Here is a 21104-nt window from a genome sequence, read left to right on the forward strand (position 1 = left end):
AAAAGGCCACTAAAGAAACTTAAAAAACCAAGACACATGCTTTATATTACCCAGTACAGACTCCCTCATAAAATGTCCTGTCTCTCAGCCCTAACAGGTTTGGCTCAGTGGATAGAGCGTTGGTCTATGGACTGAAGGGTCCTAGGTTCAATTCCGGTCAAGGGCATGTACCTTGGTTGTGGGCACATCCCCAGTAGGGGGTGTGCAGGAGGCAGCTGATTAATGTTTCTCTCTCATCAATGTTACTAACTCTCTATTCCTCTCCCTTACTCTCTGTAAAAAAATCAATAAAATATATATATATTTTTTTAAATGTCCTGTCTCTGATACTATCATCAAGGAATATTAAATCAAAGTATATACCGGCAGTTCTAATTCTCAAACTCAAACTGATATATACATTGTATTCCAAGACATTGGCAAGTTTTTCCAGGGAATTCTAAGCATAAGCTATAATTTTGTCATTATACAATGTAAAGTTTTTTTGGGGAAAAAAGTCAAATAATTTCTCACTTCAAACTTACATATTTTTTTCTTAAAACAGTTATTGACCTGCCCTAGCCAGTTTAGCTCAGTGAATAGAGCATTGGCCCATGGACTGAAGGGTCCTGGGTTTGATTCCAGTCAAAGGCACATACACTGGCCCTGGTCAGGGTGCATGCAGAAGACAACCAATCAATGTGTCTCTCACATCAACATTTCTCTCTGTCTCTCCCTCTCTCTTCCACTCTCTCTAAAAATCAATGGAAAAATATCCTCAAGTAAGGATTAACAAAAAAAATAATAATAAACAGTTATTGACCAAATTTTCTGCACTTACCTATCAGCATCTTTATCTTCAGGCAGCATGGGAGGCAAAGGTAACGGTGGTAATGTAGAGGTCACTAGAGCCACATGTTGTTCCTTCTCCTTGGCTCCTGTGCTTGGTGTAAGTGGTTTGGTTTTCTCTTTAAGAGATACTGGTTCCTCCTTTGTAGCAGCAGATTTACTCTCCTTCCCAACTGCTTTCTTGGCGGTTTTATCTACAATCAAATTATTGTCCACCTTTGTTACCTGAATAAGTGGCTTTGTTTTTGCCTTGTCATTTTTTAAAGTTCCACCACTTGAGGGAGAAGGTGCAGGCTCAATCTTAAGTTTCTTCACATCCTTCACATGGTTTGTCTGTGATGCGCTGGCACCAGCTTCTGTGTTCCCCTTGGTAGGTGTCGAAGTGTTGGAGGCTTTGGCAGCTTTGGCAGCGGCCTCAGCCGCCTTGGCTGCCTCTGCAGCTCGTGCTTTTTTATTCTTGTTCAATTCAGCTGCCAGGCTACTCTTCAGAGTTAGTGTGCTAGGAGAAATGCTAGAATGCCGACTTCTGGATCTAGACAATCTGTGCCTACTACGAGATCTTGAATGCCTAGATGAATATGGGCTTCTGCTTCGGGATTTGGCAGACCGTCTGGTGGAAAATAATTAAGATTTAGTTAGTAATTCAGAAAAGTTCAGTTGAAATTTATAAAAACTGCTAACTCCAGCCTGTGAAATGAAAGATTTATTTAATTTCAAAATCATAATATAGTTTTTGTGGGAGGATTTTTAAAAAACAAAAAGTGCTTTTAAGTAGAATAGTGTCTGGTGATCTGGTGGCTATAGTTTTACTGAAACTAGAGCGAATGTCTGAGTATCTTGACCTAGCCTACAAAAGCTCAAAGGTGAGGTTGGATGAAAACAGATTCTGAGAGAAGAAATACTGTTAAGAATTAGGAGGAAGTCCATCAGGTGCGGCTCCATGGATGAGCACTGAACCAGGAGGTCATGGTTCGATTACCAGGGCTGTGAGCTCGATCCCCAATGGGGAGGGCCAGGAAGAAGGCAACTAATCAAATGATTCTCTCTCATCAGTGATGTTTCTATCTCTCTCGCTCCCCCATCCTCTCTGAAATCAATAAAAACATTAAAAACAAAACAAAACAAGAAAACAGAAGCAGGCAACAAGGATACCATGGATAGCAGTAGCAGGGTGACTGATCTTTTACCAGGGAGATGATCTCTACATCTCAAAAGCATCTTCACCCATTAAGTTCAGAAGTAGGTCTGTCTACAAGAGTGAAAAAGACAACACCTGTCATTAGGTAATAAGTAAAAGTCTCTAAATCTTGGGAACTACTTAATGACTGTGCAATTCACGTCTCAGAAATTATTGGAGGCCTGGCCGGTTTGGCTCAACGGTTGAGCATCGACCTATGAAGCAGGAGGTCAAGGTTCAATTTCCTGTCAGGGCACATACCCAGGTTGCGGGCTCAATCCCCAATGTGGGGTGTGCAGGAGGCAGCCAATCAATGATTCTCATCATTGATGTTTCTATCTCTCTCCCTTCCTCTCTCTGAAATCAATAATAAAGGTATATATATTTATATATGTACGAATACACACACACACACACACACACACACACACACACACACACTGGAGGCCCAGTGCACGAAATTTGTGAACTGGGGGGGGGGGGTGTCCCCTCTCAGCTCAGCCTGTGCCCTCTCGCAGTCCGGAAGCCCTCAGGGGATTCCGACTGATGGCAATTGGACATCCTTAGCAGTGCTGCGGAGGCAGGAGAGGCTCCCACCACTGCTGCTGCACTCCCCAGCCATCAGCCTGGCTTCTGGCTGAGTACTGCTCCCCCTGTAGGAGCGAACTGACTACCAGGGAGCAGCTCCTGCATTGAGCATCTGCCCCCTGGTGGTCAGTGCACATCACAGCGACTGGTTGTTACATCGTCTGGCTGAAACCGGCTCTTTGACATCCCCCAAGGGGTTCGGGATTGTGAGAGGGCACAGGCCAGGCTGAGGAGCCCCACTGGTGCATGATCGGGGCCAGGGAGGGATGCGGGAGGTTGGCCAGCCAGAGAGGGACCACAGTAGGGCTCCAGAGTATGTCTGGCACATATCACTCAGTCCTGATCAGCCGGACCCCAGCAGCAAGGTAACCTACTGGTCGGAGCATCTGCCCCCTGTTGGTCAGTGCACATCATAGTGAGCAGTTGAGAGGCCTTAGCATATCATTAGCATATTACACTTTGATTGGTTGAACAGTCGACTGGATGACCAGACACTTGGCATATTAGGCTTTTATTATATAGGAGATATATATATATATAAATGAACAAAGGACCTGAATAGATAATTCTCCAAAGAAGATATACTGATGGCCAACAGACATATGAAAAAATACTAAATATCACTAATCATCAAAGAGGTGCAAAGTAAAACTACAATAAGATATTACCTCACACCTGCCAGATGGCTATCATCAATAAATCAACAAACGTGCTGGCTAGAATGTAGACAAAAGGAAACCATCATGCACTGTTAGTGGGAATGCAAACTGGTGCAACCACTGTGGAAAACAATATGTCATTTCTTCAAAAAAATTAAAAATGGAAGTGCCTTTTGACCTGGTGATCCCACTTCTGGGAATACAGTCTAAGAATCCCAAAACACTAATGTGAAAGAATATATGCACTCCTATGTTTGTTGCAGCATTATTTACAACAGCCAAGATCTGGAAACAGCCCAAGTGCCCATCAGTAGATAAGTGGATGAAAAAGCTGTGGTATATTTATACAATGAAATACTATTCAACCATGAAAAAGAATAAACTCTTATGCTTTGTGACAGTATGGAGAGCATTACGCTAAATGAAATAAGCCAGTCAGAGAAAGATAAATACCTTATATGTGCAATCTAATGAACAAAATAGAAACAGAGGCATGAATACTTGGAACAGACTGACAGCTGACAGAGGGGTGGGGCATGTGGGGACTGACTGAAAGAAGATGAAGGGATTAGCCAAAAATCATATATACAGCCTGGCCGGTGTGGCTCAATGGTTGAGTGTTGACCTATGAACCAAGAGGTCACGGTCTGATTCCCAGTCCGGGCACATACCAGGGTTGCAGGCTTGGTCTCCATAGTGCAGGAGGGCAGCTGATCAATTGTTCTCCCTCATCATTAATGTTTCTTTCTCTCTCTCCCCCTCCCACTCTCTCCCTCCCTCCTTCCCTCTCTAAAATTAACAAAAATATATTTTTAAAAAAACATAGATACATAACACATAGATAAGACAGCTGTGTGGTAGCCAGAGGGAAAGGGGGTGGAGGCTAGGTGGAAGTGGACAAAGTGGGGGGGCATGGGGACCAAGAGACTTCGCCTGGTGCTATGGGCACACAATACAGTGCGCAGATAATGTTTTATTGAGTTGTACACTTGAAACCTGTATGGTTTTGCGAACCGGTCACCCCAATAAATTCAATTAAAAAGAAAGAAAAAAAGACCCTGTGATTACATAGTACCCATCCAGGATCATCTCTCCATCACAAGTTCCCTATTTTAATCACATCTTTAAAAGTCCCTTTTGTCATGTAGGATAACATTCACAGGTTCACAGGAATATCTTTGGGGAGGGGTGTGGCATTATTCAGACTACACGCCCTCATCTTCAATTCTCCAGGGTACTGTTCTATTTCAGACCTCATTACCTCCCCTGTAGGCTTCCTTCCTTAACTTATTAAAAATAACTGATCTTTTCACATATCTAATCTCTCCCTGCTCCAATTATTTCTATAGACATGATAACCAAAGTAATCCTCACTATTCAGTGATTATTGCATGTCTCCAATCCACTCACTTTCCTTCTCTTTTCTGTACCTATTCCAAACCTTCACAACTTTCTTCAAGTTCACCTACCATACCCAATGTCTTTTCTTAACATCACTGTACTTCTATTTCACAGAAAAAATAAAAAGATTATCAAAAGCATGTCTCCTGCCTGCAAATGTATTCTTTATCTCTATCCAAGTTACATTCCACCTTAGTAGAGGTCCAAGGCTAAGTTCTCTAAAATGCTATCAATCTCATACTCTCTAGTCTAGATCTTCAGAGTATGGTCTAAAGACAGCAACACTGGCATCATCTGGAAGCTTGTCAGAAATGTTATATCTCTGGCCTCAACAAAGACCCTTTGACACAGAGCCTACATTTAATAAGACCCTCATTAAAGTTTCAGATGCACTATGCTGAGCATTTCTGTTGCAATAGTCCATTTGCTATTTCGTCTCAAGGCATAAATTAACTCAAGTCTTTCAGCTTTTTAAAAACAGACCAGAAAACAAAACAAAACATGCAAATGATGGTACCTTGATGTTATATTTTTACCTCTTCCAATTGCAGCCAAATTCTGGCTCTTACCCTCACTGTAATTACTGAGGTGACCAATGATCTACCTTTCCTTTATTTTGGGCAGTGGGAGAAAGGAGGGAAGAAAAATATCAGTATCTGTGATGACAATGTTGATCACACCCTTAAAAAATACTTCCTAATTACTTCCACTACTTTTTCCCTGATTCTTTTACTTCTAGGATTCTCGGTGCTCTTTAAGGTTATCTTCTTCACTACACTCATTCTCCCACAATAATTTAACTTATGCTTATGTACAGCTTTAATTATCACCTAACTATTGATTACCCCACCAAGTCATCCTCCCCCTTCCAACTATCCTATATGTACCTTCAACACCATACAGTTAAAACTATTGTTTCCTCTCCAAACCCACCCTCCTTTCTCCTTAAATGTATCTTATTCTTAGGCAATGGCATTCACTGAAATAGAAACCCAGAAGTCATTCTATATTCCTTTCCTCCCTTCTTCCATATCCATTGATAGCCAAGACCTGCTAATTCTACATATAAGCATCTCTCCAGTTTTCCAGGCTCTTTATCCCCATAGTTACCATTTCACATTAGTGCTTACATCATCTCTCACTTGGCCCAATTAGTATAGAGACCAAAACCATAAAACGTCATTTCCAAAATATCCTTTTTGCCAGGTTTCCTACCTCTAGTCTCTATCTTTTCCAATTTACTCTCCATACTGCCATCTGCATCTTTCAGTTACCCCTCTACAAAACTCTTCACAGCCTTGCACTGCATACAAAGGCCTTGCCAAGCCATCCCAAAACACATAAAGAGAAATATTTCTCTGACATTCCTCTCTTCACCTCTTTTATCTGCTAAGCAAAGAGATACTTCATTTCAAAGCATCAGATATACAAGACCTCTATATAAAGTTTTCCCTTATGAAGTCAGGCAGCTGAAGATGTTCCTTGTCCTGTGATTATCAGCTTTTGATCATATCTCATTAGAATAATTAGATCATCTATCTTCCCTAACTAAACTGAGATTACTGTGTCTTCATAGTCCTACCTAGTACAAACATAGCAATAGCAGATGCTTAATAAATATTTGCAGAATTAAGTATACTGCTGATAGTATTCTTACTGAATTAATTCACCTTCTTTAGCCTGAAACCCTGCCGTTCTTATCAATTTCTGAATCTGCCTAATGCTTCTTTCAATGCCTTTACTCCCACAGATTCATCTACTGAGAAATTTCTCTTCCTCCCATCTTCTATTAAAGTCCTATCCATCTTTTAAGGCCTACTTCAAGAGTCCTTTCTTCAAAAAGCCTTACCACCAACACCAAGAAAGAAGCAAGCTCTCCTTGCTTGCTTGACTTCCAATAGCACTTTATATGATTTTTATGACTCAACGTTGTATTTTATGTACCACAGTAGAGGTCCAGTGCATGAATTTGTGCACGGGTGGGGTCCAGCTGGCCCACCCCGATCGGTGCCAGGCTGGTCAGGGGGAGGGGCCACAGGATGTTGGCCTGCTGGCCCCACCCCAATCTGGCTGGTTGACCGGCCACAGTGCACGTCACAGCGACCAGTTGTTCCGGTCGCTTGGCTTTTATATATATAGATTGTCTACTATACTACATCCTCTTTGAGGAGCAGAATGGACCTCTTTGATGTCTATTGTTTTTTGGGTTGTTTTTTTTATCATTCCACACCCCTTAGCATAATACCACATAAATAGCAGTTTTTTACTGAATAAACAAACATACTGCATTGAACCTCACAGTTTACAAAACACTTTTCTAGGCATTTTTAATTTGACTTGCTCTTCATAGCAACCAAGGTATAAAAGAAAGCAGATGGGGGGGCTAAAATAAAGATGGTTAAGAAGTCTATTTAGAGTCCAGGAGCTATGAAGAGGTACAGTCAAACTCAAGACCAAGTTTTCCAATTCAAAGCCAGGCACTATTTATTGCTACTACACCATACTACATCCTTCCCCTTCACTTATTTGATTCTTAATTATTTTCATGGATCAAGCTAAAGTACCATCTCCTCTATAACCTCCACATTTGCTGAAATCACATAATACTTGTTACATACTGCCTTGTATTTTGTCTTTTGTCTTTTAAAAACATAAGCTGGATTGTCTAAAACTTACCAATGGCTTCACACTGCATTTAGAATAAAAGTCAAAATCTTTGTCATCTACAAAACCCAAACTGCCTCTCATCCTTATATTCTACTTCACTCAGTAGGCTCCAGCCATACTGGACTCTTTTCTGATTCTTCAAAAGGTCACACTTCTTCCTGACTTGGTATCTTCACACATACTGTTTTCTCTTGGGATGCTTAGATCATCACATGGCTGATTCTTTCTCATCATTCTGGTTTCCATTTATCAACTCCACAGTGAGACTTCCCCTCACCAGAAAGATATATTAACACATCTATACCCCTCTCCTCCACCAGTCTGGTTTATCACTACATCGCCAGTGCCTAAAACTTTTTCTGTCATGCAACAAGGGATCAAAAGATTTCTATTGAATTGATGAATAAAAACGAATAAACAGGTTATCTTCTTCTCCGAATGCCTGCAAATATTAACAGAATGCTTTTCGTCATTGATAACCAGCTAGTTAACCAATAGTCATAGGTCCATTGATAAAATTCTCCTTAAACTGAAAAATTAGAAAACTATTACATTTAGTTAATTGGTATCTTCATATAAACACTGAGATGATTTTATTATTTTCATTAACAATCAAACATTTTACATCCATTTTCTAATAATGAATGTAATAAGCAAAACTAATTTTTCTAATGTAAACATTTCCTTATTTTTAATAATAGAGGATCTTAGTGATTATAAAAATAATACAATCACATAAGAAATACAAATCACCAGTAAAGAAATTAAAATGCTCCCTTCTCTTTGGTAACCAGAAAAGGCAAAACAAAATAATGGTAATAAATTTCCAACCATCAGAATGGCCAAAATAGAAATTTTGAAAATATCAAGTAATCGTGAGAATGCAGAGAAATGGTCACACATAAATTATCAATTTATAAATATAAATTGTTAAGGGAATATAAAATTGTTAAGGCTTTTTAAAAGGCAATTTGGTAATATCTACCAAATGCTTTTGATCTGCAATTTTACTTACAAGAATACCCTCGTAGAAAATATTTCCATTTGTGTCAACAAGTTGTTATACAATATCCTTTAAAGGATAGTTTGTAATATAGAAAAATCAGCTTAGTACCCAACAACTGATAGTTAAATAAAACTTGATAAATTTCATTATGGAATTTTATGTAGCCTTACAGAAGGACCTGCAAATCCTACTTTTAAAAAAAGCATGTAAATAACAATATTGATGGCAAACACTCTTAACATTTATATGTATATATGTTTGTAATTATATACACAGAAAAAGGATGTACTTCAATCTACTTGCATGGTTATATGTTTGGAAGGTAATGGGAATGAAAAGACATAAAGGGCTTCTTTTACATCTTGCTCTGTATGCTTCTGTACTGTTTTCAGTAATTTCATATGTGTTTTAAATATAAAGAGAGGGCAGATTAAAAGAAGCAAAAAAACTTTATAATAGAAAACTAAAAAAAAAATACAGAAAATTTTAAAGATAAACACCACTGAAAATTACTATAAACCAAAACATATAGTATAAATTAAAATTAAAAAGGTGTACAGATTTATTCTTACCCCACTACTACAACTGCTTAACTTCAAATAATTAAATCTAGAAAATCAGAATGCTTTTAGTAATACTAGCTAAATAAAGAAAATACTACCAACATTATGCATATATTTTTCATAACAAATAGAAGATTTCTTTATTTCCTAGCCTCTAGGATAGTAATGGATAATTACACAGGCTCATGTTTAAGGTCAACCAAAACACCCAGAATTGTTTTTACAGCAAAAATTAGACTCTGTGTGAAATAATTTCATAAAAAAATAAAATTAGGCATTTCTGAAAACTTCACAGCTATCATTTTGTGGAGAAAAACTGAATACATTTTCTATATGATCAGGAACAGGACAAGGAAGTCCAATCTCACCACTTCAATTCAATACTGTACTTGAGATTCTAGCCATTTCAATTAGATAAGACAAAAATAAAAGAATCCAATACTGAGGGGGGAAAAAAGGTGAAACTATCTCTGGAGATGACTTAATCTTGTATATAGAAAATCTGAAGGAATCTACTAACAAACTATTAGGACTAAGAAACAAGTCAGGAAAATGGAAGGAAAAATGAAAAATATAGAAAAATCTATTGTAGTTCTATACACTAGCAATGAACAATCAAAATGAAATTACCAAAAAAACTCCTATTTACAATAGGCTTAACAAGAAACCCAGGAATAAATTTAACAAAAGTGCGAGTATTGTACTCTGAAAACTTCAAAACACAATGGAAAATATAAAGGAAACCGTAATTAAATGGAAAGAAATTTCATGTTCATATATTAGATGATTTAACATTATTAAAATGTCAATATTCTCATGTTGATCAACAGATTCAATGCAATCCTTACAAAAGTCTCAGCTACCTTCTTTGCACAAACTGGCAAGGTGATCCTAAAATTCACATGGAAATGCAGCCCCCACACCAAATTAAAAAAAGTCAAGCAATCTAAAAGAATAAAATTCTGCCGAAACCGGTTTGGCTCAGTGGATAGAGCGTCGGCCTACGGACTGAAAGGTCCCAGGTTCGATTCCGGTCAAGGGCATGTACCTTGGTTGCGGGCACATTCCCAGTGGGAGATGTGCAGGAGGCAGCTGATCGATGTTTCTCTCTCATCGACGTTTCTAACTATCTCTCTCCCTTCCTCTCTGTAAAAAATCAATAAAATATATTTTAAAAAAATAATAAATAAATAAATAAAAGAATAAAATTCAGCCTAACTGCTTTTGCTCAGTGGATAGAGCGTCACCCTGTGGACTGAAAGGTCCCAGGTTCGATTCCAGTCAAGGGCATGTACCTTGGTTGCGGGCACATCCCCAGTGGGGGGTGTGCAGGAGGCAGCTGATTGATGTTTTTCTCTCATCAATGTTTCTAACTCTCTATTCCTCTCCCTTCCTCTCTGTAAAAAATCCATAAAACATATTTAAAAAAAAGAATAAAATTCAAAGACTCCCTTCTTGTTTCAAAATCACTATAAAGGCAGAATAATCAAGAATGTGTGGTACAGTAAACCCTCGATTTTGGGGGTCTCATTTTAACAGACTTCGGATTTAATGGACAAAATTCCCAGTCCATATGTCATATGTGAAAATTATAACCCTGTTCATTTTAAAATGCTTTTAGTTAAGATTTGCTTATAATTAAATTATCAGAGTTTTTTGTTAGCTCACTGTTATTTTTAATACATTTTAGCAAATAGGCCACATGTTGGAAAAAACACTGTAGTAATTTCACTGACATAAATTAATATTATATTTCTACAACTATATATTATATTTCTACAACTATCTATATACATAAAACTCTAATTTGCAAATAGACTGAACAACCAGTCATTATGATGTGTGCTGACCACCGGGGGCGCATGCAGAACATGCGGGCATTGGCAGCAGGCGGCAGAGTGTGAAACATGGTGGGCGTCGGCTGTGACGGGATGGTGGAGCAGGTGAGTGGGGGCACCAGACCAAGGTGGGGCATTGGTCACTGTCATCAGGGCAAGCCTCTGGTGGTTACTGAAAATTCTTTGCTCCCGTGCACCACAGTCCCGCCCGGCACTCTCACCTGCTGCCAGCGCCCAGCGCTGGTCCCAATCGCCCCTGCGGGCTTCTCCACCTCCTCCTGCTCCTGAGGGGCGATCAGGGCAGCAACCACCACTTGTACCCACTAACGGCTCCAGCCCCACTTGCACCATGCCTTCAGCAGGTGCGAGCAGGGCCAGCACCCTCGGGGTGTGGGTGCAGTAGTGGTGGGAATGGAGCTGCCGGCAGACGGGACTGGGAGCCATGACAGGAGGGGCCAGGTGGGGGCATGGAGGATGGGCCAAAACCCGCCCCTGTGCTCACCACAGCCTCATGGCCCACAGTTCCTTTCAAGGTGCATGAATTCCTGCACTGGGTACCTAGAAGTCTACATATTTAAATCCAAGAGTCACTGCTCTCAAGCAATGTTCAGAGAATGATTAGCAGGTGATCACACTACATCCCTCAGTAATTGGTTCTGTTGTTTCTAGTGGAACTTTCTGCAGCAGTTTTGCCCAGCTGGGCTCTAAGTCATGCCCCAGCTGTGTGCATTTGTTTACTAGAGGTTACTGGTGAATGCATGCATTTAAATTCAGTAGATTTTAAAATTACAGTAATACATATAGAAAACTCTTCTGTGAAATTAAACTTTTCATACATGCTTAACTTTAATTACACAAATGTGTTGGCATAAGTAAAAACAGATAAACTAATTTATCCATTTTTAACGTACCCATTCAGAAAACCCACTTTATGATGGACTTTCGCCTTAACAGATACTCCCTAGCCCAAATTAGCCTGTTACATCGAGGTTTTATTGTATATGTATAGCTCATGGACACAGAAAATAGTGCTGAAGGTCTGCAGTGGAGTAGGGGCTGAGTGGAGGGGGAGGAGTGTGAAATGGGGGACATCTGTATTACTGTCAACAACAAATTACTTTTTTTTTTTTTTAAGAATGCCAATGGAGAAAAAATTGTCTTTTTAACAACTGGGACAACTAAATATCCACATGCAAAAGAATGAAGTTGGACCTCTTTCATCATACAAAAAATTAACTCTAAACAGATCAAAGACCAAGATGTAAAAGCTTAAACTGTAAAACTCTTAGAAGAAAATATAGATATTTGTGACCTTCAGTTAGGCAAAGCCTTCTTTAATATGACACCAAGGCATAAATAAAAGAAAAAAACAAAGTGAACTTCAACAAAATTTAAAACTTTTGTGCTTTAATGGACATCATCAAAGGGATACAATGGGAGAAAGTATTTGCAAATTAAGTACCTGTACCACAATTTATTTTAACTGCTCCTTTATTCATAGTACTTGGGTTGTTTTGAGTTTGTTTGTTTTTCCCCCTTGGTGCACTGTTCCCAGAGGTACTGCAATACTGGGTCAATGCGTGGAGTGGACAGAGCAAGCTCCTATTCCATCTCCCTATTCCAAAAATACATTTAATATAATGTTCTCAGATAGAGGACGTATCAGATGTTAAACTGATAAGAAGATACTACACTTGATCTTAGCCAAAAGGCCGAGAAGTGATCAAGTTGTTTTTTAATTAGGTAGGCATTATTCATCCCATTTTACAAGAAAGACCAAAGTTCAAAAAAGGTAAGTTAATGGAAATGCTTATTATAACTCTGCTACAAAAGCACCTAAATCCATATCTGTATAATTTCTAAGCCCTTGCTTTTTTCTACTGGATAATTACCCATTTAACAGATAGTGGTCATTTGATTTTGTTGACACCTCACCCTAGAACTTCTTTCTTTTCTTCTTTTGAGTCCAGAAACAATGACTCAGAAGCTAAATGACTTGTTCAATGTTACACTATTAGAATGGCCGAAATGGTTATGAACAAATCACCTGGGGAAGACTCCACTTCTTTGTATTAAATTAAAATTGACTCTCCTGAATACAAGAATTCCTCTCTCTAGGAGGAGGAATGCTACAAGTCATGTAAGAGATTTGTACCCAGAGTATATTAGGAATTCGTAAGATTCAACAATAAGAAGAAAAACCAATTTTAAAATAAGTAAAGGATCTGAATGAATATTTCCCTCCAAAAGATATATAAATTAACACATGAAAAGATGCTCAACATCGTTAGTCATAATGAGATACCATTTTAAACTCCAGGATAATAATAAAAAAGGCAACTAATGCCAAGGATATGAAGAAATCAGAATCTTCATATATTACTGGTCAGAATATAAAAATGATGCAGCCTTTGAAAACAGTTCGGCAGTTCCTTAAAATGTTAAACATAGATTTACCATACAACCCAAAATTCCATTCCTAGGTATATGCCCAAGAAAAATAAACTATACATAAATGTTCACGGAAGCATAATTCATAATAGCCAAAATGTGGAAACAGCCCAAATGTCCATCAACTAACAATAAAATGCAATATATCCATACAATGGAATAATACTTGCCATAAAAAGGAATGAAGTATTGATAAATAATACAACATAAATGAGTCTTAAAAACCTTATGCTTGAGTAAAAAAAAAGAGCATAAACTGTATAATTCCATTTATATGAAATTAGAGGCCCGGTGAATGAAATTCATGCACAGGTAGGGTTCCCAAGGCCTGGCTGGTGATCAGGGCCAATCTGTGGGGCGACTTGCAGGGCAATCTGGGGGCTCCCGCTGGCACCCGCCTTGGATGGCCTGGGGCCTGCGGGCTAGGGTAAGCTCCTGCATTGAGCATCTGTCTCCTGGTGGTCAGTGTGCATCATAGCAACCAGTTGTTCCACCGTTCGGTCAATTTGCATATTAGCCTTTTATTATATAGGATGTCCAGAATAGGCAAATCCATAAAGACTGAAAGTAGTTGCCAGGTGCTGCAAGAGGTACAAATGGGGAGTGATTACTAACAGGTGGAGTTTTGTGTGTGTGTTTTTGGGGGGAGGGGGTGATTAATATGTTCTAAAATTAGTGATGATGGCTGTACAACTCTGTAAATATACTAAAGACCAATGATAGTATCACTTAAAATTAGAGTAAATTGCATGGGGTGTGTGAATTATATCTCAAAAAAAGGCGTTATTTTTAAAACTAGAAAAAAGTAACAAAATTAAAATGTTTTTTGCTGTTCTAAAAGTATACTTCCTTTCCTATATGTTCCTTACACAACACTAAAAGTTAAAAAAAATGAAAGACACATGGCTGACTTTTTACAGAGTGGCTCAGCTAAACAAGTTCTAATTCACTGAGCATAAACTCTGCGCATGTCTTCATGTTTTGCTCAAGAAAAAGATGGCGAGGAGTAGAGGAAGAGCGTAATACTTGATTTGCCCAAAGACACATACTTTTGATTAGTCCAGCCTAGTTATTATGAATTTATTCATAGGCCAACACTGGACCCTGTTAATATCAACAGGATTTTTTTTTAAATTCTGAGGTTTGCCAGCCAGTGTAGCTAGGTGATTGAGCATCGACCCATGAACCAGGAGGTCACGGTTCAATTCCCAATCAGGCACATGCCCAGGTTGCAGGCTCAACCCCCAGTAAGGGGTGTACAGGGGACAGCCGATCAATGATTCTCTCTCATCATTGTCTCTATCTCTCCATCCCTCTCCCTTCCTTTTTGAAATCAATGAAAATATATATTTTTTTAAATTCTGAGTTTCTGGATGTTTTCTTATCTAAATCACTTTAACATCATTTTCCGGGTACCTACTATCTATCATACGCTGTGTCAGTGCTTAAAAGACAAGATTTAAAAAGAACCTCATGGGACTTACAATCTAGTAGCTAAAGTAAAAACAAAATATGAAAATAGTCGTCAAGCCAGAATCAAAGTACTAAGGGATAAAAAGTACATGTAGAACTCCATACCCAGCAAAAATATCTTTCAAAATGGAGGTTTTCAGACAAACAAAACAGCAGACCTACATTGTAAGAAATGTTAAAAGCCATTCCTTTTGACAGAAGAAAATACTACATCAAAGTCTGAATGTGCACAAAGAAATGAGAAAGTGTTTACAAAAGAAACTTTTCTCATTTTTAAATTTCATGTATATATAACATGCATAAGTCATACATATGTAGAAATAAAGCATGACAAGAATAGTATTAGAGAAGAAGAAAGTGCAAGTATACTTTTGTAATGTCATACTATGCATGAAAGTAGACTGATAAATTGAAGAGATATACTTTAAAACAAGGAGAAAAACTGTGTGACCATGAGATAGGCAAAGTTTTTTGTTTTTTTTGTTTTTTTAAGGGGGGCTACAAAAAGCACGTTATAGAAGAAAAACTACTAAATTGGATTTCATCAAAATTGAAAACCTTTGCTCTTTGAAATTAAGGCAAGCCACAGATTGAGAAAAAAAAACATTTGCAAAACATATGTCTGACAAGGAGCTTGTTTACAGAATATGTACAGAATTCTTACAATTTAGTAAGACAATAAAATTCATGAAGAATATGGACAAAAATTTTAAGACACTTCACAAAAGATATGAAAAGCCAATAGGCATATGGAAAGATGCTCAACATTGTTAGTCATTAGGGAATTGCCAGTAAAACCACAATGATATGCCACTACTCATCTACTACAATAGCTAAAATCAAAGACTGACATAAACTGAAGTCTTGGTGAGGACGTGAAGCAACTGTAATGTTCAAGTAACAAAAACAAGACCTGTATTCCTATGTTCACAGCAGCTTTGTTCAGCCCAAAACTGAAAATAACTCGAAATGTTCAATTTGGTGAATGAATAAGCAAATTAATGGTATGTCCATAAGTGGAGTATTACTCACCAATAAAAAGGAACAAAACACCTGAACATGCAACACTGATGAACCTCAAAACCATGTTAAGTGAAGGTAGACAATGAAAACTACATACTATGGCCATGGCTGGGTGGCTCAGTTAGTTGGTGCATTGTCCCATACACCAAAAAGGTTTCGGGTTTGATCTCTGATTGTGGTGCTTACGATCAGTTTCTCTCTCACCCCGCCGCCCTCTTCTTTTCTCTCTAAAATCAATAAAAACATATCTTCGAGTATTAGGATTAAAAACACACACACACATACATACCATGTTATTCCATTTATATAAAGTTCAAGGAAGATCAAAGTAATGTGATGGAAAATAGATCAGTTGTTGCCAAGGACCACAGGTAGAAGGAGGGGACAGAATGAAAGGGATACATGAAACATCTGGAGCTGGGGCTGGAAATGTTCTTTTTATCATGATTGTGGTGGTGGTTACACAAGTGTATCTTTGTCAAAATCCACTCAATTATACAATTAATATTGATGAATCATATTGTATATAAATCATACCTCAATATAACTGATTTGTGATTGTTTTTTTAATGAATTACTGAAACATCCTATATATATCTAAGAAGGAGGAGGGACAACTCTAATATAATCTGGATATAATAAGTATTCATAAAAGTTATCTCAGTGCTACAGAAGTTCTCCCACTTCAGACACAGCTGATTCTCACAGCCAATTGGCCTGGAGGTCAATTCCTCCCAGTGATCCTACAACAACCAAGGCACCAAGAGTGCACCAAGAGTGTCCACCTCGGGTAACTGGGGAGGCTGAGCCACTGGGCCCTACAAGACACCTGGCACGCAGGGCCACTCTATCAACACAGGGAAGCAGCCAAAATGCGGAGACAAAGAAACAGGTCACAAATGGCAGAAATGGAGGAAAGCAAACGACTGGATATAGAGTTCAAGGCCACGTTTATAAGGTTTTTCAAGAATTTTATGGAAACTGCCGATAAATTTAATGAATCCCTCAATAAGTATAGTGAGACCATGGAGGACGTGAAAAAGGACCAACTAGAAATTAAGCATACACTGACTGAAATAAAGAATAATTTACAGAGATCCAACAGCAGACAAGAGGATCCCAAGAATCAAGTCAAAGATCTGAAATACAAAGAAACAAAAAATACCCAACCGAAAAAGAAAAAAGAAAAGAGATTCCAAAAATATGAAGATAGTGTAAGGAACCTCTGGGACAACTTCAAGCGTACCAACATCAGAATTATAGGGGTACCAGAAGGAGAGAGAGGGCAAGATATTGAAAACCTATTTGAAGAAATAATGACAGAAAACTTCCCCTACCTGGTGAAAGAAATGGACTTACAAGTCCAGGAAGCGCAGAGAACCCCAAACAAAAGGAATCCAAAGAGGACCACACCAAGACACATCATAATTAAAATGCCAAGAGCAAAAGATAAAGAGAGAATCTTAAAAGCAGCAAGAGAAAAACAGTCAGTTACCTACAAGGGAGTACCCATACGACTGTCAGCTGATTTCTCAACAGAAACCATGCAGGCCAGAAGAGAGTGGCAAGAAATATTCAAACTGATGAATAGCAAGAACCTGCAACCAAGATTACTTTATCCAGCAAAGCTATCATTCAGAATAGAAGGTCAGATAAAGAGCTTCACAGATAAGAAAAAGCTAAAGGAGTTCATCACCACCAAACCAGCATTATATGAAATGCTGAAAGGTGTTCTTTAAGAAGAGGAAGAAGAAAAAGGAACTCTTACCATTTGCCACAGCATGGATGGAACTGGAGAGCGGATAAATACCACAGTATCTCACTCATTTGTGGAATATAACGAACAACATAAACTGATGAACAAGGACTGATCCAGAGATGGAGAGGCATTGATTGGACTGTCGGGCCTTGGAGGGAAGGGGTAAGGGGGAAAGATCAACCAAAGGACTTATATGCAAGCATATAGGCCTAACCAATGGACACGGACAACGGGAGGGGGGGGGGGGGGTGAGGGCATGAGCGGGGGGGGGGCGCGGGGGGGTAGAGGGTAACGTGGGGACAAGGACACATATGTAATATCTTAATCAATAAAAAATATATTAAAAAAAAGTTATCTCAGTGCTAAAGAAATTAAGAGAAATCACTTCTGGATGAGATTAATGAAGGCTTCTTCAATGTCAACTGAACTATAGCTGGAAGAATGGACAAGAGGATTGGCTAACTGAGTCAAGAGCATAAACTACAGTACAGAGGGTTACAATTCCACGCTTTTTAAAATAGTAAGAAGTTTAGACCCATAGAAATAGAGAACAAGCTGGATGGTTACCAGAAGGGAGGGGGCGGAGGGATGGGTCAAACAAACAAACAAAACACAAAAGAACCTGAAGTGGAATTTACCTTATTCACTTTTATTATGTTAACTTGCTCTACAGCTGCCATGACAGAAATGTCAGTGATCAATGATTCAGACTTCTTGAGCAAAGGGCTTTAAGAAGCTTTCACTATTAAAATTTCCAAAGTTTTTATTATTATACTAGAGGCCCAGTGCACAAATTTGTGCACAGGTGGGGTCGGGTCAGGCGGATAGGGGGTGGGGCCATCCTGGGGGAGGGGCCTGGAAAAGACCCACTGAGCTAGAGCTGAGCATGGGCCCCAGGCTTTCCAGGGAGGATGGCCTCAGCAAGGAAACAGAAACCACCAGAAGACTCTACAAACAGACCCTGAACTCCCTCTGGCCAGGCGGACTCAGAGCTGGTCTCTGTGTGTACATTAGACACAGCCCAGCACTCGCTTTTGTCTGTTGGTCAAATCCATTGCATCAAAAAAACTTGTTCCGCCCTAACCGGTTTGGCTCAGTGGATAGAGCGTCGGCCTACAGACTGAAAGGTCCCAGGTTCGATTCCGGTCAAGGGCATGTACCTTGGTTGCGGGCACATCCCCAATGGGGGTGTGCAGGAGGCAGCTGATTGATGTTTTCTCTCTCATCGATGTTTCTAACTCTCTCTCCCTCTCCCTTCCTCTCTGTAAAATTTCAATAAAATATATTTTAAAAAAACAAACAAAAAACTTGTTCCCCTTCTTCTCTTTGAGCCCTTACAACAAATAGAGGCTAATTGGAAGACGTGGGCCCCAGTGGCAGAGCCAGGCCCCACAATCACCCAGAATTTAGGCCTAAGACAACTGGGTAGCAATCTCCACAGAACAGAACACACTGTTTTAGAGTCTTAATTCTCCCCTAAAATATGCCCAGCTGCTCCTCTTTAGCCAGGATAGATTGAACTAAGGAACCAAAACTGAGTTTCCTTTGAGGCGGGATCCACCAGAAGCCAGCTGGTGACAAGGCCCCTCACAGGCGGCTGCCTTCCCCCCAAGCTCAGTGTGCTCTGAGCCAGTCTTTTTCTGGTGGTGCCAGGCCCTGGGCTGCTGGTTGGGCGGCAGGTCCACAGGGTTTCTCTCCATTGCCTTCCTGGCCTCCCAAGCAGTACCCTCCAGCCTGGCACGCCAGGTGGCTGTCACTAGAGCCAGGACTCAGACAGCAAAGGAGCTGGCCCGCGTTAAGAGGGACCCACAGGTGGCCAGGCCGTGCCCCCACCCCGCTTGTCAGTCTCGCTCACGTGGATTGGGCCAAAGCCCGCTGCCCGAGACTGGAGCCATGTGGGGAGGGTCACAGCGGGGAGAGGGGCGCCCTGACCTGCCAGCCTTGGTGATGATCATCTCGGTGCCCAGCTGATTGAATTCGTCCCACCGAGCCTTCATCTCAAGCTGTGCACTCACGCTGGCCACCTTCGCGTTCTTCTTTACCAGCGCCTTGGCAACAGCTGCACAACTGGCCCTGGGGCCCTTGGGCTCAGCAGCAGCGGCCCTTGCGGCCTGCGCGTCATTGCGACCTGTCATTTTGGTTGTTCCGCTGTAACGGTCACTGGGCTTTTATGATATAGATAAACTTAAGATAGAGCAATAAGCCTCCATGGGGCAAATTAATGATACTTTAATTACGAAGGGATGTCAGTCCTACCATCAATGTTTCATTCATGAATACCAATGATTGGGAATTTATCAACCAATAAAACCAACCAGCATTCTAAGACTGAAAAATAATAATCTCACTTTAAATAGCATATGAAGTGGTGAAGGGATTGAGCAAAAAGGAGAAAAAAACTCATGGACACAGACAACAGTATAGTGATTGTGAGGGGGATAGGGAGAGATGGGAGAGGGTATGGGGGGATAAATGGTGATGTACAGAGACTTGACTGAAGTGGTGAATACATGATACAGTGGACAGATGATGTTATAGAATTGTGCATCTGAAACCTACAGAATTCTAACCAGTGTCATTCTAATAAAGTCAATAAAAAGGAAAAAAGGTAGCATATGCAGTGCTGTGCAATCCTTTTAAAAAGCTGCTTTTGCTCATTGAAGTATTGCTTGTAACAGCAAATACTGAAAACAACTAAAATTTCCATTTGTAAGGGACTGGTTCCATAAACTAGGAGGCAGTCATTCACACAATGGAATACTATGCACCTTTGGAATATAAGAATAAGGGAACTCTTCTGAAGCAGGGGGTCCCGCGGGGGTGAGGCCGACGGAGTCCTAATGAAGCATGCCTGATTCCGGAGACCAGGTTCAGTGACGCAGATCTAAGTTTATTGTGTAAGTGCAGCAATATATGTAACATTTTGGACCAATCAGAAGTTTACACAATCCTTAGGGCAGCCAATAGTAGGAAAGATCAGGGTACTATGTAGGGGCTCTAGGGGGCTTGCTCAGGCGGGCGCTGCCACTTCCCGGTGTGCCGAGGAAGCTTGTATAGGCGGGGTGCGCTCACACCATTGCATCTGCCACTGCACTGAGATAAATCTCCTGAGCTCTTCCCACACTCTTCCTGTACCAACATAGAAAGGTCCCAGGTCATACTGTTAAGGACAAAAAGCAAGTTACAGAAAAGTTATGTAATGTGCTGCCTTTTGTATAAAAAAGTAGGAAGGGAAATAAGAACATATATTCATATTTGCTTTTATTTAAATAAAGAACACTAGACCAATATGAGACAACTGAGTGGCATATAATAAGGGGCAGGGAGAAAAATTCTATTCACAAATGAATTCTATTCTATAAATGCATCTTATCTCCTCCTTAAAAAAAAACAATTAAAGAAAGGAAAATATTAAGGAGTCCAGTTTGTACTGTAATCAACATCCAATATAATAAAAGCCCAGCAACCACACATCCCCAGTGGGGTGTGTGCAGGAGGTGGCTGGTCAATGTTTCTCTCTCATCAATGTTTCTAGCTCTCTATCCCTCTCCCTTCCTCTCTGTAAAAAAATCAATAAGAATATATTTAAAAAAAAAAAAAAAAAAGCCCCGCAACCAAACGGCAGAATGACCAGACGACAGGTCAACCAGTTGCTATGATGTGCACTGACC

General features: G+C 39.8%; 1 protein-coding gene and 1 non-coding gene across 5 annotated transcripts in view; both read right to left on the bottom strand.

Moving 5' to 3' along the window:
• The window catches only part of CDK13 (cyclin dependent kinase 13), a 111526-nt gene that overhangs the window by 79658 nt on the left and 10764 nt on the right, over nt 1-21104 (bottom strand). For all 4 annotated transcript variants that reach the window (XM_036327443.1, XM_036327445.1, XM_036327444.1 and 1 more), the window contains exon 2: nt 821-1438. In XM_036327443.1, coding sequence (XP_036183336.1) covers nt 821-1438 — 618 coding nt within the window. The remainder of the gene's footprint in view (nt 1-820; nt 1439-21104) is intronic.
• Nucleotides 12263-12451, bottom strand: LOC118666695. The gene has a single exon (XR_004971038.1). It is a non-coding gene; the product is annotated as a U2 spliceosomal RNA (small nuclear RNA).

The sequence above is a fragment of the Myotis myotis genome, unplaced genomic scaffold (genome assembly GCF_014108235.1).
Source record: "Myotis myotis isolate mMyoMyo1 unplaced genomic scaffold, mMyoMyo1.p scaffold_m19_p_11, whole genome shotgun sequence".
Taxonomy (NCBI): Eukaryota; Metazoa; Chordata; class Mammalia; order Chiroptera; family Vespertilionidae; genus Myotis; species Myotis myotis.